We start from the raw sequence: 19,917 nt of genomic DNA on the forward strand, positions 1-19,917 counted from the left end.
GTCCATTATATATAATGATAAATTTTCAAATTTAAATAAGATTGGTGTTCTTTCTTAGAGATCGACTCGAAAGAATATTATCTATCCATTTGTGTTTCTTCTTTTAAAATTAGCTTTAGTTTTTTTCATAATAACTATACTAATTGAATGAATTTTTTCAACTATGAATATCTTCAAGAGCTAATTTGTATGAAAGTTGAGTTTTAAATGATTGTTTAATGACATATACAAAAAGAAGACATTTTAAATTATATATTATTATTTAAATTACTATTTTAGTATTTTAATTTGTAATTAGATCTTTTGAAATCTAATCATATTTTATAATAATAAAATATAATTATAACAACAATTATACTACGTATACATAAAATAATCATTTGTACAGAATAAATCTTAAAATATAAATTTTGAAATACAAAATACATATTAAAAATAAGTTAAATTATATATGTATTTATGCACAAATTTATAATAGATAATTTGATAATTAATTTTTTATGTAAACATAATATTTTTATTAGAAAAATTATTATAATATTATATATATTTTGCCTCCACTATTAAAATTTTCTGGATCCGTCACTGCGTGTATAGAGAATGGGCAATTGGGCATGCTTGTCTTTCAGCTCCCATGACTTTTATGATTCTGTCTCATTCGCCCCAATTTCAGAAAAAAATTGAGAGTTGTAATTTGTAAGTACCAATAATTCTAGAGTTGCTCTATTCTTCAATTTTATTTTTGTAATAATTGAATTATTTTATCACATGTTCAAGTTTTCTTTATCGTTATTATCAGTTAAAGAAATAAACAAGTTAAGGTGTTATGAAATGCTTGGTTAGCGAACTAAAATCTTTTGTCTCAAGTAAACACGTAAATAAGATTGTATTCAAATAATTTGAACCATCTAGGTCATAATGTACGACATTTAATTTGCATACAATTGACTATTACGAATAGTTTAATGAGGTGGTACGTAATTAAGTAACCTTAATTAAGGGCTATATGGATAGGTTTATAAGTGACTTTTTTTAACTTTTAACTTATGAAAATGTGTAGTATTAATGTTTGGTACAATTTTTAAAATAAAATTGTAACTTTTTAAAAAGTTATTTCGATATTTAAGGAAAAGTTAAAAAAATGACTTTTCTCATAATAAAATTTTTTTATCATTTTTCTCTTAAAATAAGTACTTTTAGAACTAAAAAATTAAATACAAAATAATTTATTTATAAATTATTTTTAATATAAGTATTTATTATTTAAACTATTTCTTCAAAAATAACTTAATTAAGTTATTTACACAAACGAACCTTAGTACGTTAATACTTGCATCGTTATAAGACAAGGACACGTTTGAAGTTTGCTCCATTTATCCTTCAATATTATTTTCTATGATGATCTGAAGAATATTTAGAATTTTATTTCCAGTAGTATTTTCCACGGTTTCCCGCTGATTTAGGATTCCATTCCCTAAATTAATAATTGTATATTTCTCGATCGTTTATTTTTAAGCTTTATATGCTCTATTGTGAATAACAAAAATAAATAAATAAATAGCCACTACTAGAAAACTAGTTATTACAGACAAATATTTTCGACAGATTTTATCCCACTGAAATACAGACAAAATTTCAGAGGGATTTTTTTGTCGGAAAACAAAAAAAAATAGATTAGCATAAATTACAGACGGAAAAGAGAATCCGTCTATAATTCAGTTGGAAAAAAATTTTTTTTTTCCGTGGAATAGTTACAGACGGATTTTCCATCTGTAATTAAGTAGACAAAACGCTACATTTTATTAAATTATTACAGACGGAAAATCCGTCTGTAATTTAAAATTTTCCGTCGAAAAATATTAAAATAAGAGTTGTGAGTGAAAAGCTCCTCGTTTCAATCACGGTACTTCTCCAAATCTCTACACTCATCCCTTCCAAATCCTCCATCAGCGGCGCATCTCAGCTTTCTAATTTCATGCAATTAATTCCTCTTTTTCCAATGGATCTTCTTCGTCACGCTCTCTTCCGTTCCTCCTCCTCCGCCGCCGCCGCTCTGCTGCCATTGTTCGGTTGTTCCTCTGAGTTTTTAGCGTCTTCTGCCGCTGCCGCGACCACTCGCGTCGGACGATCTCTCTCTATCATCCCTTGCGTCGCACGAGCCCCCTCCCTGTGATTCTGTTGTTTAGGGTTCAATTTTTCTGTGCCAATTTTAGATTTATCAGTTTTTCTTCACAGTTTATATCTTCTTGTTGTTGTTGATGCTGATTGAGCTTCTTGTTCCTGTTACAGTTTCTATCACATGCTGGTATCTCAAAACAGATGGTAATTTTGCCCTTTCCATTCTCTTTCTTCTATTTAAATGTTTCTAATTTCCAGCTTAGGGATTTGATCACCTGTTCTGAGCTTGTTCCACGATTCTATTCTATTTGTGATTTTTTTTTGTGTGGATAAATGCATTGCTTTCAATCCTTCATCTTGGTTAATTATTTTGGAACCCTAGAATTGCACATTCTTAATTAATCAGTGTTCTAGCAATACAGTGAAATTTTTTGAACTCTTATAGATATAGAATGGAATTGAACTTCTAGATTATGGCTTCTCTTAATCACTTATTGCAGCAGATAAATTTATCTATGCAGAAATTGGAGTATTAGGATTATTTATTGCAGTATTATTCTCTCTTCTGTGATTTGGAAGTTGTAGAAGTAGTTAGGTGATATGTTAAGATAGAATATTGAAAGGTTCCTTTTTTTTTCTCCTTCTGTTTTATGACCTTCTTTTCAGCTTAAATATTAATGAAAAATAAAATTAGCTTTGTCTATGACCTACTTGGCTGAGGAGTGAGGAGCAGATATTCCGATATGATATCAAGTTTGGTGGAAAAGCCCAAACAGCTTTTCATGAAAGATATCAGGTTAGTGCACTAATTGATTCTATGAATTTGTTAAATAGGAATTGGTTATTGACTTGGTTATTTTGGTGGCAGGATGCTGCCCAAGTATAATGTCACTGCCACGTTAAGGTTGGTTTCAAATTAATTTCTGTTTAAAAAATGATAAATCTAAAGCATCAAGCAGAAATTGGAAGCTAAGAATTACTAGTAGAGAGTACACTCGAAGAGACATAATGTGAAGTTATGGGCTTATTATTATTTAGAGCATAATGTGACATTAGTTTATTTGAAATTGTATGATGCATGGTTTAGAGTTTCTTCATGTGAAACCTGGAAAAGGAGCAGCATTTGTGAGAACCAAGCTCAAGAACTATGTTACAGGGAATACAGTTGAGAAGACTTTTAGAGCTGGAAGCTCGGTAATCTATTCTAAACTGCAGTTTTAGGGCTCATGCTTGGAGTTGTTATGTTCATAATTGTCACTTGAATAGGAAAAGGAAATGTTCTGGAGTTTTAGTAGCTATTATCCTCTATTAATAATATTACATAACACAACTCTCCTCTATTATCCGAGTTCTGGAGAAGCTATGCAAAGCACATCAGTGAAAAAATTGTTAATCCGAGTTTTAGTAGCAAAAAATTTCAATTTTGTTTTCATTTGCATGCTCAACGTGTACTTTATGGCAACTTTTTATATGGTAAGCTTCTTTTCTTTAGGGTAGCAATTATATAACCACTGCAGGCTTAAGTATCGCAGTTTGCTATCAATCATTAAGATCAGGTTATAGCTCTACGGATTGTGACACAAAATATCTGAATTCATATCCTACTTGTCTTGCCCCTGTGAAATTATAAATGAATTCAATTTTTCAAAATTTGGTATTTGCGTTTTTTATTTAGATTATCAGTTTATCTATCGTTCTTTTTTTACTTTCTCCAATTTGTTGCCCATCGCTTGCACCAAGTTATAATTCTTTTGCTCCTCTGGTTCCTTCTCAGCTAGTGATTCTAAAAAGATAAAGGGGTAGTAGAAAATGTAGCGTGAGAATTTGGATGCAGAAGATGAGAGGAGCAAAGAGAGCATATAGAAGAAAATGTGGCCAGCCAGGTAAGTTTGCTTATAATTGTGTAGATACCAGCCATGAACACCACAGAGAGAGTTACAAGTGTAGTGCCAAGAAGCGGCATTGCCAGCTTCATAGCGAGAATATCTTTTGTATGGCACTAGTTTTTCAAATGGTCAAGCAATGACGTTAGATAGAAGTGTATCAGATATAATTTTAATTTTAAATTAGGTAGAACTTAGCAAATAGAATCCAAGTTGATTAAAAGGGCATGCATATGCATGAAGGAAAATGGTTCATGAGACTTATCAAAATTGTGTATAGTCTATGAAATCCAGGTCATTTTTTAGACTGTTGATAGCTTTTGCTTGTTAATTTGTTATTATACAGTTTTGTATATCCAGATGCTTAATATTTTTACTTATATGCTTAAAATTTTATGAATTATTCTCTGGAAAGCAAAAGAAAGGAAAAGCTTTAGAGGGGTTTTCTAGTAATACGTTATGTTATATCATGCTAATATCTTTTATTGTTTTGTGCTTGAATTGAAGGGATTTCATGTGGAATAAGCTGCCAGGCACAATACCAAAGGAGATTGGGAATATTGCAACACTAAAACTCTTGTAAGAACCTATACCAAAGAAGATGAAATTATTATAATTGATCCTCATCAAGTTCTCTTTTTTCAAAGAAGGTGTTGTTCTATCTGTCATCCTTGTTGATATTGTCTGAGATTTGTTTCAAAAGATCAATCATGATTGCCTATGTGTATAACCAGAATTAAATTTGGACTTCTGCTGGTCCTGATGTTGTTATAAATAGACATGTATGGAGTAATCTAGTTGGCTGAGTTTAGAAGCAAGGTTTATGGAGTTGGTTGAAATTGTGTATATATATATATATGATGCTTTGTACTTTCAGGCTTCTGAATGGAAATAATTTATCCGGTAGCTTACCGGATGAGCTGGGCAACCTTACAAAATTAAACAGATTCCAAGTCGACGAAAACCAATTGTCGGGTCCAATCCTAGTGTCATTTGCCAACATGACCAATGTTAAACACCTGTGAGTGAATCCTGATGGCCCATATGCACAACCAACTGAACTTGAAGCTGGATTTCTTATTTATCACCTTATCTGATTTGTTTGCATATTCCCTGCAGCCACATGAACAACAACTCATTTAGTGGTCAACTTCCACCCGAACTTTCGAAGCTGCCTAATCTTATCCACCTGTGAGTATTTAAGCTCTTTATTTTGCTTCCTGAGATGCCTTCTGGTCTGATTAATTGTTTTCAAGTTTTAACTGTGCCTGTTTTGTTGAAATGACTTTTAAAGGCTTGTGGACAACAACAACTTATCTGGTTATCTTCCACCAGAATACTCCATGCTCCAAGGGTTGCGAATACTGTATGTCCTACTTCCATATATTTTCTTTTTTATTTGAAGCAGTTATCAACTTTTTCATCTTTGTGTATTATAGAAGTTAATATGCATTTATTTGATTTCCCTTGCAGCCAACTTGATAACAATAATTTCAGTGGGAATGGAATTCCTTCTACCTATGCAAACTTATCCAGGCTTGTAAAACTGTAAGTATTATTTTAACCATGCAATCCGAATGTCTGATATCCTACCTTTGATAGTATCATTCTTAAATATAATTTGTGGTAAAAGATGGGGAGTCTTTGAATCTTTATGCTTAATCGCCAAAGAGCTTACTTGTGAAGTTATGGATTGGAACTTGGAAGTATGTAAAAAATCACATGCTTTGGGCTCCTAGCTCAAGCTCAAGCAGGATATTAAGTCACAAGCTTAACCTTCAAGAACATAAGAACAATTTTTATTTTTTATTTATTTTTCAGGGCTAATGTTTACTCTTTTGCTTGGCAGGAGTCTGAGAAACTGCAATCTACAAGGAACTGTTCCTGATTTCAGCCCAATAGCAAATCTTAGCTATTTGTATGTTTAGCTATCTCTGGTGATTTTGCATTGTGACTAGTGACATTGAAATAATTTTCTTCTCCTTTTTATGGCTACCCTCTAATTTGTGGTTGTTGGTTCATGTTGTAGAGATCTTAGCTGGAATCATCTTACAGGACACTTGCCAACAAATAAACTTTCAGACAATATATAGCCAATTTTATTTATATATTTTGTATATATAACAATGTTCGTTTATTTTCATGCTAGCGATGATCAACATGAGTCTGATGTAGTAATGCTCTTGCTGTTGCAGCAATCTGGCCAATAACAATCTCAATGGATCTATTCCTCGAAACTTCTCAAACCTGCCTCTTCTTCAGGAACTGTAAGAAGATACTCGTCAACCTATTATATGTGATTATTACATAACACCATCTTGGATTTCTTGAATAAAAACTGTTTAGGAGAAGCGAGTGGCGATATAAACTCTAGTGAGACACTTATACGAATGCAATTCTTTGCAGATTAGTTTGATGTTTGGCTTCTGTGGTTTATCACAGGTCACTTCAGAACAATATGTTGTCTGGATCCATCCCTGCTGGAAAAGGGTCATTCTTTTCTAGCTCTATCAAGTCTGGAACCACTTCTGCCAATTCTGTATCTGGAAGAGCACCAAGAAATCAAAATTCTGTTCTTGATTTGCGAGAACAGATTCATAATCTCAATGAAGAGCTTTTTCAGCGTGTTACTCAACAAACAGATGAGCGTATTAGTAAGTTGTTAGATACACGCTTGGGATGAGGGCTATGATGATGATGAGGATGAAGATGACACTAAAGACTATAGCTGATAGTTTTAGTATGGTTGAACAATATACTAGGAATTATAGTTGATGATCAATACATTTTATGTTTTGAATTATATTGACTTGCTTGTTTATAGTACTTTTCTTTTAGTTTGATAATACGATGAATTTGTTTATTTTTTGAAATATTATAAATATTCGAATATAAATTAGATAAAAATTTGTATTAAATTTATATTTATTTTGTATGAAAATAAGTTTATTTCGTAATTAGAAAAATAAAAAAAATTCTATTTTACCTTACCGACGGATTTACAGACGGATTTTCTGTCTATAATTAGAGTGTAAGATAATTTTCCAAAGTTCAAATTACAGACGGAAAATCCGTCGGAAAATTCGTCTGTAATTACAGACGAAAAATCCGTCTGTAATTACAGACGGAAAATCCGTCTGAAAATCCGTCTGTAATTATAGACGGAAAATCCGTTTGAAAGTGCGTCGCCTTTGGGAAATGGGTAGAAAATTTACAGAGGGAAAATCCGTCAGTAACTGGTAAAAATCCGTCTGTAATTTTCTGATGGAAAAAAAATCCGTCGGTAAATAATTTCCGACGGGGCTTTTACAGAGGGACAAAATCCGTCGGTAACCAAAAATCCGTCTGTAATAAAGACTAAATCTGTCTGTAAATCTGTCTGTATTAATCCATTTTCTAGTTGTGAGCTATTTCAATCACTCCCATAATTGAGATAACAATTGACTTATTAACTATTTCAATATACCAAACTCAGAGAAAAATATACAAGAAAAGTATATATATATATATATATATATATAAAACAATACATATTATTATTGGAAAAAATTATTCTATTGATCTTAAGTTTAAAATAAAAAATCATATGACGTTTGATATATGAGAGGAAACTTGTATGCACATGGTAGGTTTATTTTCACAATAATACAAGGGACGTAAACAATATATCACAAATCATAAAAAAAAAATCACATATTTAAGTATGGTAATTGGTACGCGTTATATAAAGATGGTACTTTTAGACTTTTTATGATAAAAGAATATTTATTCGTTATTTTCAAAAGAAAGAAATTCAATATAAAATAAATTTAAAAAATAAAAAAGACATATATACGCACAATCACGATTCAAATGTAAAAGATACTTTTACATAAAAAAATATTAGAAATATTAATATTTACGTGTCTCTCTTTATTATTTAAATTTTTAAAATAAATAATTTATTAATAGTACGAATATTCAGTTGTTGTATATTAATTGTGTTTTATTTCCTTTTATTAATTTTTCTTATTATAAAAATTAAATTAAGCCAAAGCATTGGATAGTCTTTCCTTTTCCTTGGATTATTTTAATTACAAAAATGTCCCCTCTGCATTTCGTAAGAAATAAGAGTTCTCCAGGTGATGTACTACGTTCCCCCTTACTATTTAGTAGTTGTATAATTATAACAAGATGATTGTTAAATGATTATTAGAATATAATATTTTTAATCATTAGGTAGTTATTAATATTTAAAAGTATAAGATAAAATATGTTAGGGTTAAGTATGATTTTGGTCTATAAGATATAGGTTGAAAAATTTTGTCGTCTCTAACTTTTTTTTGCACACAAAATCATCCCTAAGATTTAACTTAGTTTTAAAACCATCTTTCGAAACAAAATATCCTTTTTTTTCTTCACTAAAATATCTAATTTATATTCTTCTTTTTCTTTTTCTCCATTATAACAGCATCTCTTCTTCCTTTTCTTTTTTTTCATCACAGCATCAGTAGCAACAACAATAAAATTAGAAGCAAAACTAATATAATAAATGTAAAAATAGAATCAAAAATAGAAGCATAAACAGAAGTAAAAAAACAAATCTGTATTTCAAATATCAAAGAATCAAAACACAAAAAATCATAAGAACAATGAAATCAGAAGCACAACAACAATAAAATAAAAAAAAACAGAATCAGAATAGAAGCATAAGAACAATGAAATCAGAATCAGAAGCACAAGAACAATAAAATCAGAATCAGACGGTAATGCTACGGTTTGGTTACTTTCAAAGCATTACCAGCGAATTTTTCTACCGGTAAATCCGACAGTAATCTTGCCGTAAGTTCGAACCATGAACCCTCTCTCCTTAATTTTCGAACTACTCTCTCTCGCTAACCTTCTTCTTCTTCTTCTTCTTCTTCTTCTTCTTCTTCTTCTCTCTCTCTCTCTCTCTCTCTCTCTCTCTCTCTCTCTCTCTCTCCCTCTCTCTCTCTCTCTCTCTTCCCCCAAACCACCTTCGGCAGTCCCTCCGCCAGCGTCAGCCACCATCAACTGCGTCCAAAGACTGCGTGAACTCGGCTAGGTGCTCTTTGCGACGTGTAGGTCGCTCTGTCATTGCTATTTTTGTCACTCCTGCCATTGCTGCCATCGTCGTTGCTCCCTTAATCGCTGACCTGTGTCTGTCCTCCCTCATCCAAGTAAGTTGCCCTCATCCCTCTTCCTATTCCATCCCCGTTTTTACTTCATTTTAAATAAAAAAAGCTTAACCCCATTTTGAACTCTAACCTTATCCGATCCTTTTTTAGTGACTGTGGTACGTGGTTCAGATGTTCTCACCACCTCGCATTCTCGTTGCCAGACCTACTTAGTTCCTGTCACATCGCCGTCTTCTGCTTCCTCTTATCATAATTCCTCCATCATTGTGTTCTTGGTTCTGTTTTTGCAATGTGGCTGAGTTCACTAACTTTACTTTTCACCGAGGTTTTTTTTTTCAGATTTTATTCTATAAATTTTTTATACTTAATTTTTTCAGGTTTTCAATTTTAAATTTTGACGTAGGTTTAAATAATTTGTTTAATTTGATGTAATTAATTATTATTGAGTTGTAGCTAACTCTCTTGTTAATTGAATTATCTTAATATCAAAAATATATTCAAACAATCAGAAGAAAGCTATGAAATACAACATAAAAGTTAAAGCTTGCAAAGGATTTTTTCTTGAAAAACTTAAGGTAAAATGGGTAGAAGTAGTGCCTTTTATCTTGTAAGTTATGATTGCTAATTGTTTTATTGAAAATACTAAGGTAGTGGAGAGGAAGACAACCAGTATTTTTATAATGTTGTAATTTGGTATATGATAATGTTAATAATCACTTGTTTGTATGTTTATGGTTTATTGAACATCAATAGTTGAATTTATAGTAGAATTGAAACATTTTTTGAGAAGATTGAGTATGACAGTTGAGTGAAACTAAAACTTTAGTAAACTTTTTTAAAGAAAGAAATGGATTAAAAATTTTTATTGATATTTAAGAAATTCCTTTACAAAAGCATACTAGGAATTTGAACATCCCTAGCCCTCATGCTGGTGCATCATTAAAAAATCCTTGAAAATCGGGAAAAAGAGGGCACCAATTAAATGAGATTTACTACTTAGTTGTAGTATTTTTTTAGGTTACAAGCGTGCTAGGACCTTGGGAGCTTCCGCCCTTGGAGGTCGGACACCTTGTAGTAACTTTTACCTAAGACCTCTACTATCTTGTAAGGTCCTTTCTAATTTGCAGCCAGCTTTCCTTCTCTCAACTTTTGCACTCCGATGTCATTTCGGATCAGGATGAGGTCATTGGTACTGAAGTTCCTCTTAATCACCTTTTGATTGTATCTTAGAGCCATCCTTTGCTTCAGAGCTTCCTCCTTAATCCGAGCTCTTTCTCGGACTCCATGGAGGAGGTCGAGCTCTTCTTTTTGTACCTGGGTGTTACTTCTTTCATTGTAAAATATGACTCTAGGTGATTCTTCAACTACTTATATGGGGATCATTGCTTCCATTCTATAAGCAAGTTGGAAGGGAGATTCTCCCGTTGTGAAATGTGGAGTGGTCCGATATGCCCATAAGACTTGAGGAAGCTCATCCGCCCAAGCCCATTTTGCGTCTTGTAGTCGGCGTTTTAGCCCGGCTAATATGACTTTGTTGGCAGCTTCAGCCTGTCCATTAGCCTAGGGGTGCTCTATTGATGTGAACTGGTGTTTTATTTTTAGGTCGGCCACCAAGTTCCTGAAAGTTGAGTCAGTAAATTGAGTCCCATTGTTCGTGGTGATGGAGTGGGGGACTCCAAACCTCATGACAATGTTCTTATACAAAAATTTCCGACTTCTTTGAGTAGTAATTGTTGCTAGAGATTCTACCTCAATCCATTTAGTGAAGTAGTCAATCCCTACTATGAGGTATTTGACTTGGCCTGGTGCTTGTGGAAATGGTTCAAGTAGATCAAGGCCCCATTTTGTGAATGCCATGGTAAGGAAACAATGATGAGATCTTCAAGAGACACCACATAGAAATTAGCATGTTTCTTGCAATGCGGACATACCTTAACAAATTCGGCTGCCTCTCTACAAGGTCGGCCAGAAGAAGCCAGCTCGGATCACTTTTTTTGCCAGTGACCAAGCTCCCAAGTGGTTTCCACATATGCCACTATGCACGTCTTCTAAGACTTCCTTTGTGTTGGAGGTCGGGACGCATTTTAAGAAGAGTGTTGAGATCCCTCTTTTATATAAGACATTATAGACCAGTGTATAAGTTTGTGCCTCCTTTACGAGCCTTCTGGCTTCCTTTTTGTCCTTGGAGAGTATGTCGAATTTGAGGTAGTTGACTATAGGAGCTATCCACCCTAAATGTTGATTTGATATGGTCAGTACTTCCTCTTCCTTTGATATGGATGGCAGTTGCAGAGTCTCTTGGATGAGACTTCTATTGTTGTTCCCTGGCTTTGTACTAGCTAATTTTAATAGGGCCTCAGCTCGGGCATTGGATTCTTGGGCTATATGTCGGACTTCACTTTCCAAAAAGTGTGTTAGTTGTTCTCGAGTCTCATCCAAGTACTTCTTCATAGTGGGGTCTTTAGCTTTATAGGTGTCATTAATTTGCGAAGTTATTACTTGCGAATCACTGAACACCACTACTTTTTCTGCCTCCACTTCTTTAGCCAGCTTTAAGCTAGCTAATAGGGCTTCATACTCTGCTTGATTATTGTTGGAAGTGGGAAACTCGAACCTTAAGGATAGATCTATCTAAGTTCCTTGGTCGCTTTCAAGAATAACACCAGCTCCACTTCCAGCTTTATTTGATGACCCATCTACATACAAACTCCATATAACTGATTTTCTTGGGCTTTCCATATATTCAGCGATAAAAGTCAGCAAGGTATTGCAATTTAATGGTTGTCTGAGCTTTGTACCTTAGATCGAACTCGGTAAGTTCCACCGCCCATTGTAGCATTCTTCCAGCCAAGTCCATTTTTTGTAGAATGTGTTTCATTCGTTGGTTGGTGCGGACTTTGATGGTATAAGCCTGAAAGTAAGGTCGAAGGCTTCGAGATGTGAGAATAAAGGCATAAGCAAACTTTTCTATCTTTTGGTAGTTCAACTCTGCCCCCTTGTAGGGCTTTGCTGATGAAATAGATAGGCTGTTGTCCCTTTTTATCTTCTCGGACCAGGGTTGAAGCTATAGCTCGGCTTCCCACTGCTAAGTACAACACGAGCTCTTCCCCTTTATTAGGTCGGCTGAGTATGGGTGGTTGTCCCAAGAATGCTTTAAAGTCTTGGAAGGCTTGTTCACATTTTGGGGTCCATTCGAATTGCTTCCCTTTCCTCAAGATTGAGTAAAGGGGAAGTGATTTCCGGACTAACCCGGCTAAGAATCTGGATAGAGCTGCCAACATTCCATTTAGTTGTTAGATCTCTTTGACACAAGTCGGACTCTTCATGTTGAATATAGCTTGACATTTTTTTGGATTTGCTTCTATGCCTCTTTGGGTTAACATGAACCCTAGGAACTTCCTAGCTTCTACTGCAAATGTGTATTTTGAGGGATTTAACCTCATTTCATGCTTCCTTATAGTAGAGAATACCTCAGAGAGGTCAGACAAAAGTGTCTCCTCCTCTTTGGTCTTAACAAGTATGTCGTCCACGTATACCTCCATGAGTTTTCCTATGTGAGTGGAAAACACTTTGTTTATTAACCATTGGTATGTAGCCCATGCGTTCTTTAATCCAAAAGGCATTACTACATAGCAATAGTTAGCTTTTGGAGTTATGAACGAAGTCTTCTCTTGATCTGGCTTATACATCATAATTTGATTATATCCCGAGTAGGCATCCATAAAGGACAAGTATCTATAGCCTGATGCTGAGTCGACCAGAGCATTAATACTGGGGAGTGGATAAGGGTCTTTAGGGCAGGCTTTATTGTGATCGGTATAATGGACACACATTCTCCACTTTCCGATTTTGTTTTTTCACCAACACTTCGTTAGCTAACCATAGTGGATATTTTACCTCCCTTATAAACCCTGCCTCCAGTAAGGCTTGTCTTGCTTTTCTATGACTTATGTCGGTTCTGGTCCGAGCTTCCTGCGTTTTTACTGAACAGGTCAGGAACCTGGGTATACTGCAAGTTTATGGGACATCAGATCGGGATTTATGCCGGACATGTGGGAAGCTTTTCAGGCGAAGAGATCGGAGTTTTTCCTTAACAGGTGCACGAGCTGTTTCTTTAGGCTTCCTTCTAGGTTTGCCCCTATGCTCGTTGTCTTGTCAGGATGGTTTCCAATTTGTACTTCTTCTATTTTGCCCTTAGGTTGGGGGCGCAATTCTTCACGAGTCCGGACCCCTCCTAACTCGATGGTGTTGACCTCTTTGCCTCCTGGATTGCCTTTCAAACTAAGGCACTCATTGTAACATTTTCGTACTAACTTTTGGTCCCCTTTTATAGTGCCGATCCCTTCTGCTGTGGAAAACTTCATGCAGAGATGAGGAGTAGAGGCAACAGTCACAAGTCAGTTTAGGGTAGTCCGGCCTATTAAGGCATTGTAGGCCGAGTTTACATCGACTACAATGTAGTCGATGCTTAGTATCTTTGATCTAGTACCTTTTCCGAAAGTGGTGTACAATGAGATATAACCAAGAGGTCGGATTGGGATATCTCCCAGTCCGAAGAGGCTGTCGGGATATGCCTTTAGATCTTTTTCTTCTAACCCGGGCTTATTAAAGGCGGGTTTAAGCAAAATATTAGTAGAGCTACCTTGGTCTATCAAGGTTCTGTGGAGGTTAGCGTTTTCCAGGATCATAGTTATCACCACTGATGGGTCATCATGCCAGGGTAATATTCCTTGAGCATATTCTTTAGTGAATGAGATAGTGGATAGGTCGGTCAATTGACTGTCTTCCCTCACTTGGTATACCTCCTTGAGGTGTCTTTTCCGTGAGGATTTTGATATTTCTCCTCCTGCAAACCCACCATTGATAATATGTATATGTCACTTTGGGATGTGAGGAGGGCGTTCTGGTCGTCCCCCTTCTTCGTCCTGTCTTCTTTTCCTCGAGTCGTCTGATCTGTCAGCTAAATATCTGTCAAGTCGGCCTTCTCTGGCCAATTTATCTATGAAATTCTTCAAGCCGTAACATTCATTGGTGGAATGTCCGTACATCTTATGATACTCGCAATATTCTTTCCGACTTCCAGCTTTCTTGTGGTTAATCAGACGAGGGGGCGGAAGTTTCTCTGTGTGGCATTTCTCTTAGTAAACATCCACCAGAAAAACCCTTAGAGGAGTGTAGTTGTGGTACTTTCGGGGCTTCTCTATATTTTGCTCCTCCTTCTTCTTGGGCTCCTTTTCTTTTTTCCGAGGATAATAAGAACAAGGTTCTCTGAGCCGAAAATTTTTCTCCATGTTGATATATTTCTCTTCCCTTTCTTGGATCTCGTTTAAAGAAGTCGGGTATCGTTTGGATATTGACTGGGAGAAAGGTCTCTCTTTGAGACAATTGATTAAGCCCATGATCACGGCTTCAGTGGGCAAATTTTGAATTTCCAGGCAGGCTTTGTTGAACCTTTCAATATAGTTGCTTCACTCCCAACAAGCATGGAGCGTGCTTGGTTTTATCCTTTTGGATAGAGAACCTGGTTAAGAATTTTCTAGCATGATCGTCGAAGCTGGTTATTGACCTGGGTGGTAAGTTATCAAACCACTTCATGACCACCTTCGTCAGAGTAGTCGGGAAGGCTTTACAACGGGTGGCGTCTGAGGCGTCGGTCAAGTACATTCTGCTTTTAAAGTTGCTGAGGTGGTGGCTTGGATCAGATGTGCCGTCATAGAGGTCCATATCGGACGATTTGAAATTCTTGGGAACTTTATCCCTCATGATCTCTTCTGTGAATGGGTCTTCTCCCCCTAGGGGGTTTTCTTTCCGATCTGTTCGATTATTCCCCTTCTGAAGATCTGCTTCTAGCTTCCGGAGCATGTCTTCCAGTTATTTTCGTCGTCTCACCTCTCTTTGCAACTCCCGTTCTGCTTTCCGTTGTCGTTCAGCCTCATGCTCAAGCTGTTGCCGTTGATCTCCCTGGCCATGAACCAGGTCTAGGATCTCGGTTGTATGAGGACGGTCCTCATCCTCGGGATGGTGGACTTTAGAATGGATCCTCCTTAGGTGAGGATTTTCCGAGGTCCTTTCCCCGTGAGGTCCTTGGTGTTGTGGTGAAGGAGGAAGCACGGGGGCCTGACCTTCTAGCTGAGCTTCTTGCTCAGATTTAGATGCCGTGTGGCCGTCTTCGCGCTCATGGTCCGCTATTTGTCAGAGGGAGAATTCTAGGTCCTCGACAACGGCGCCAATGTTTCGAGGGTTATTTGAAACATTGATTTGGGCCTGAACATGAGGTCCAGATCCCTTAGTATGACAGCGCCCGACCTCTTTGGTGTCGAGGTGCCGTCTGTCCGAGTTACTCGTGAGGAGGTGGCGGATGGTACCTGCAAGAGACTCCGATGCTTAAGTTAGCAAGGACTTTAAGCATATTTTTATTATATTAGAATGTAAATTATACTTGGAGGTACCAGTGTATTTATAGTAGAGTTGATAACCACCTTTGTTGGGGTAGTTCCATCTTTTCTAATGGATAATTGTTCCCTTTATCTCGAAAGTTTGTTGGGATCTATCTTTTAAGGGAGATAGAGTTAGTAGGAGAGATTTTTTGGAGGTAGTTACCCGCCTTGGATAGATAGGGCTTAGCCTCCTTACATCGGTGTCCGACCTCTTTAAAGAGGTCGGGCTTGTCGTGGAGACCACATTTTTTGTGGATTTTTTTATTTTATGGAGTCTGACTTTTATTTGTTGGGTCAGGATATTAGCGGTTATAATGGTTTTGGACAAAAATTACGTATATCAAACCAGCATTTTACCGCAATGTTAATATCATGCAGAAAAAGTTTTAGCTCAATAAAATGTCTAGTTCTTTCCGTGGCTCTGTTCAATTCGTTGATTATTTTGATAAAATAACGTGAATTGAAAATAAATAAATATAAGTTGTCGAGTATATAGAGTTGGAATATAATATGTTAGAAACTTCCAAGCCTCAAAGGACACAATGCCCGTATATCCATCTTTTTGTTCGACAACAGAAGATGCCCATATTAAAATTCAGTGGATAAATTATAAGCGTGCGTACACTTCTCTGCCTAAAAATCTTGTTAGCCACCACATCCATACTCACCTGAAATTTCAAAATAAAATAAAAATAAGAACAACAATTTGTATGCAAATTTTCTTAGAAAATGGAGCACTTCTATGCTGTCCAAAGGATGGTAATTAAATGAGTCAAATGACACAACCATCAGTATATATAGAATAGAGAATACGACCCCAAAAAATAAAGGAACTTATTATTACTAAAACGTTGTAAGCTTTGAACTTTTTCACTGTAGGGAATTTTCTTGTGAACTTATAGGAGCCTTTCTATGACAGGCACTTCCACTCATTTAGTGCCTTAGGTAAAATTTATTTGATAACGAAAAAAAAAAGAAAAAAAAAAGAAATTACTTGCTAATTAAGTCAAGAATATATTGCATCAGATTGGCATGGTTTGGGGTTGCGAACCATTCTTAGTCGGCAAATTTTTCAATGTTCATGGAATATATATATTTGCAAGTAAAAACTAAAAAGTTTAAAAAATACTAATAATTTAAACTTTTATTTTAAACAAATTTTTTTATTTGAGTAAAGTGGTAATTAGTTCACTAAAGATTTTAATATCAGATTAATTAGTTTCTAAAGAAATTAAAAAATATTAATTAGATCTTCTATGATAACAAACAGGAAATTACATTATATTTTTTGTATTAAAAGTGTGTTTTATTTATTTAGTCACATTTTAAAAAAAATAACACTTTTACAACATATCAAAATTAAACTTTACAATTCATTATCTAATGGTAAAAAAAAAATATATTTTCATATAAAAACAATTATAAAATTTTCATGATAGTATTCACTGTATTATTAAACTAACGATGATAATCATATACACTGTTACCTATAGTGATATTTTTGTCTATAGAAAATCATTGTTGAGATAATAAGTTTTTGAGCAAAATTTCACATGTTTCATTAGAATTCAAGATAAATAAATAACATTTTAAAAGGATTTTATAAAAATTTAGAGAATAAACAATATTTTATTGTCTAAAATATCATTATCTGCATATTCATGTGTCAAAAATAAAACACGTCGTTATAAATAATAAAACATATGAATAATTTCGTTTTGTTTTACATTATCTATTAATATAAGGATATATTTATTTAATATTTATTATTATGAGGAGCTTAATTGATATTTTTTTTCCTTTAAAGTTAATTAATTAGTTTGAAATTGAAATAATGTTAAGATAATTAATTGTTACTTTATTCTTTTTATTAAGTGTAAATACAATTTATGTAATTTGTACGTTTGGTAAACTTTTAACTTCTTAAAAATAGTCTATCAAATTTAGCTTTTAAAATAGTTTTAACAACTATGTTTGATAAATAAAAATAAAAGTGAATAAGTACAATAATTATGTTTGTTAAAATTAATTTTAATATTTAAAATGATTTTAAGTAGAAATAAATTTAGATACTCATCAATATATAAGATTATATTAAGTTTTTAAATTTTAAAAAAATATATAAATTAATTTTAAAAATTATTTTTTAAATATTTCAAAAGTACCTTTAATTTTTTAAAGTTAAAAGTATAAACACATTTTTTTCAAATCCACCAAATACAAAGTGAGATATTTATATTTTTTTAAAATTAAAAATATTTCTCAAAAAAATTTATCATACCGGACTTAAAACCGGTAAAGATGTTTTTCATTCAAACTCATAGTTGATATTATTTATTTGTCCTTTTTATCAAAATTTAGATGAGTTAAACACAAAATAGTTTTTTAGACTAGCTGTTGCATTGAAAAGGTCTTAAAATTTCAATTGTATTATAAACGTTTTTGAGATTAAAAAATTGAATCAAGTTAATTTCTCGTCGAGTTACTTGTCACATTACGAGTGACTTGGTACATTTTTTCTATGCTGAACTGGGGGAAATAACGTCTTTTAATTTTTGTATTAAGACTATATTTAGTTGGAAGAAAAGAAATAAAAAAAAAGAAAATAAAAAAAAATTAAGTGAATTTTTATTTTTTTTAGATGTGTTTGGATGGAAGAAAAATAAAAAAGAAAAAAATGTTATAAAAAGATAATTTTATTTTTATATTATAAAATATATTAAAAAAAGTAAAGGGATAATATTAGAAGTAAAGAGAGAATTAGTTTTTTCTCTATTTTCTTTTCAATAATAGAGAAAAAATTAGTGAATCCTACTAATTTTTTTTTATCTCTTTTTTTTTCTCTTATATATTTCTCTTTTCTTTCCTTCTTTTTCTTTTCTTATATTTTCCTTTCAAACAAACATAGCATAAATGCTTGATTTATTCACCTTCATAGTCATACATTTTTCTCGGCATAGGATAGTTTTGTGGTTTATTAAAATTAAATGACGTTATTTCATCAAATATCAAAATTAAAGCAATGTCGTTTCGTTTAATTTATCGTAAAAGAATATGTATCAAATCACTCACAACGTGACTATTAACTCAATCTTAACAACTACTTTAGAGAGTTTTTAGCTCATAGTTGGCATTATAATTAATTACGTTGGTTGAAATTTTGTGTCAATATAAGACATTTTTAAAGAATTTTCGTTAACAATTGCTTTCAATATATTAAAAAAGAGTACCGCTAGAAAATCAACTAGGATCCAGTCAATTTCTGCTAACTTTCTAATAGATTAGATCTCAAAATCCGTCTTAATAAAGGTAAGTTGCTATATATATGGATGTTTCTTCTGCTAAGCATTATGATGTTTTATTTTTATACTAAATAGATGTTTTTTAATTATTTTTCATATTTTTTGTATTACAGATGTGGATATTTCTATTTTTTAAGAATTATATAGTTTTTTTTAAATCCTATAGCTTGACATTTCTTCTGTTAAGCATTAGGATTTTTCTTTTATATTAAATAGATGTTTTTTTATATATATATTTTTGCAATTGTTTAAAAACAACCCGTGCTTCACCACTCCTTCTTCCTTAAACAACTCCTGAAGTTGAACCAGATTGTACTTTCTGCAAAACTGCACCACTTTCATCGGCATTGCAAGGTCGCTCTTCCAAGTCCTGACACGAGCTTTGTTTCATCGACCATCACAATGAACTTGTCGAAGGTGGCCTCCAGCAGGGAAGAGCGCCGCCGCGACCTTTTACAAGGTTGAGGTCGGGTCCACCTCATCGGCGCCGTTGATGACGAGATCGAGGCGGAAATTGTAGTCGAGGACAGAGAGCGGGATTCCGAGAGAACGTGCCTATTCCTTAGTGCGCTTGAAGGTAGGGACGCCAATGATGTTGGAAAGTTAATCGGTGGAGAGGAGATGACCGAGTTTGGCAACGACGAAGCGGCGGTGAAGTCGGTGCCGAAGCCGAGGACCATGCCGAACTTGACGTACTTGACGGCTTTGTCGGCGGCGAACTTCTTGAGGTCGTCTTGCGTGAGGGCAGGGGTGGAGAGGGACTGACGGTGAGAGAGAGAATCTGTGTGTGTTGTTGTTGGGGTGTGCAGGTTAATATGGAAGAGATGGAGAAGGTTTTTATAGTTTTTAATTAGGTTTACTTAATCAGTTTTTAATTATTTAAATTTTGAATTTAAAAAATTTAAAATTAATTATTAATAATTATAATTAATTAAGTTGTTCAATTCTCGGTTGGTTACACACTTAGTTTCCTATACTTTCCATTAAAAAAAATAAGTGATAGTTAAAAGTTTTAATTTATTATTTAATTATTTTTCTA

The 19,917-nt window shown here is 33.9% G+C and overlaps 1 protein-coding gene across 7 annotated transcripts; it reads left to right on the forward strand.

Annotated features, from left to right (window-relative positions):
* Positions 1-1,891: 1,891 nt before the first annotated feature.
* Positions 1,892-6,864, forward strand: LOC112750019 (uncharacterized). 7 transcript variants are annotated; one of them, XM_025798505.3, is made up of 14 exons: positions 1,893-2,187; positions 2,290-2,322; positions 2,813-2,914; positions 2,987-3,022; positions 3,206-3,312; positions 3,893-4,001; positions 4,509-4,580; positions 4,879-5,022; positions 5,121-5,192; positions 5,296-5,367; positions 5,475-5,549; positions 5,851-5,919; positions 6,031-6,268; positions 6,444-6,864. In XM_025798505.3, exons 6-13 carry the CDS (start codon positions 3,988-3,990, stop codon positions 6,092-6,094), a joined length of 582 nt encoding a protein of 193 aa, XP_025654290.1. In that variant the 5' UTR covers positions 1,893-2,187; positions 2,290-2,322; positions 2,813-2,914; positions 2,987-3,022; positions 3,206-3,312; positions 3,893-3,987; the 3' UTR covers positions 6,095-6,268; positions 6,444-6,864. The 7 variants fall into 7 exon arrangements, with proteins under 7 accessions (XP_072075006.1, XP_025654290.1, XP_025654287.1 ...); XM_025798502.3 differs by having other exon boundaries at positions 1,897-2,187; positions 2,785-2,914; XM_072218905.1 differs by having other exon boundaries at positions 1,892-2,322; positions 2,785-2,914.
* The last annotated feature ends 13,053 nt before the right edge of the window (positions 6,865-19,917 follow it).

This window comes from Arachis hypogaea, chromosome 15, assembly GCF_003086295.3.
Source record: "Arachis hypogaea cultivar Tifrunner chromosome 15, arahy.Tifrunner.gnm2.J5K5, whole genome shotgun sequence".
NCBI lineage: Eukaryota > Viridiplantae > Streptophyta > Magnoliopsida > Fabales > Fabaceae > Arachis > Arachis hypogaea.

What these genes read in the sequence shown, in the direction of transcription:
- LOC112750019 (XM_072218905.1), top strand. An exon ending in CTGCCTAATCTTATCCACCT is followed by an intron (nt 5,193 to 5,295) that starts GTGAGTATTTAA and finishes TGACTTTTAAAG; the next exon opens with GCTTGTGGACAACAACAACT. An exon ending in TTATCCAGGCTTGTAAAACT is followed by an intron (nt 5,550 to 5,850) that starts GTAAGTATTATT and finishes TTTGCTTGGCAG; the next exon opens with GAGTCTGAGAAACTGCAATC.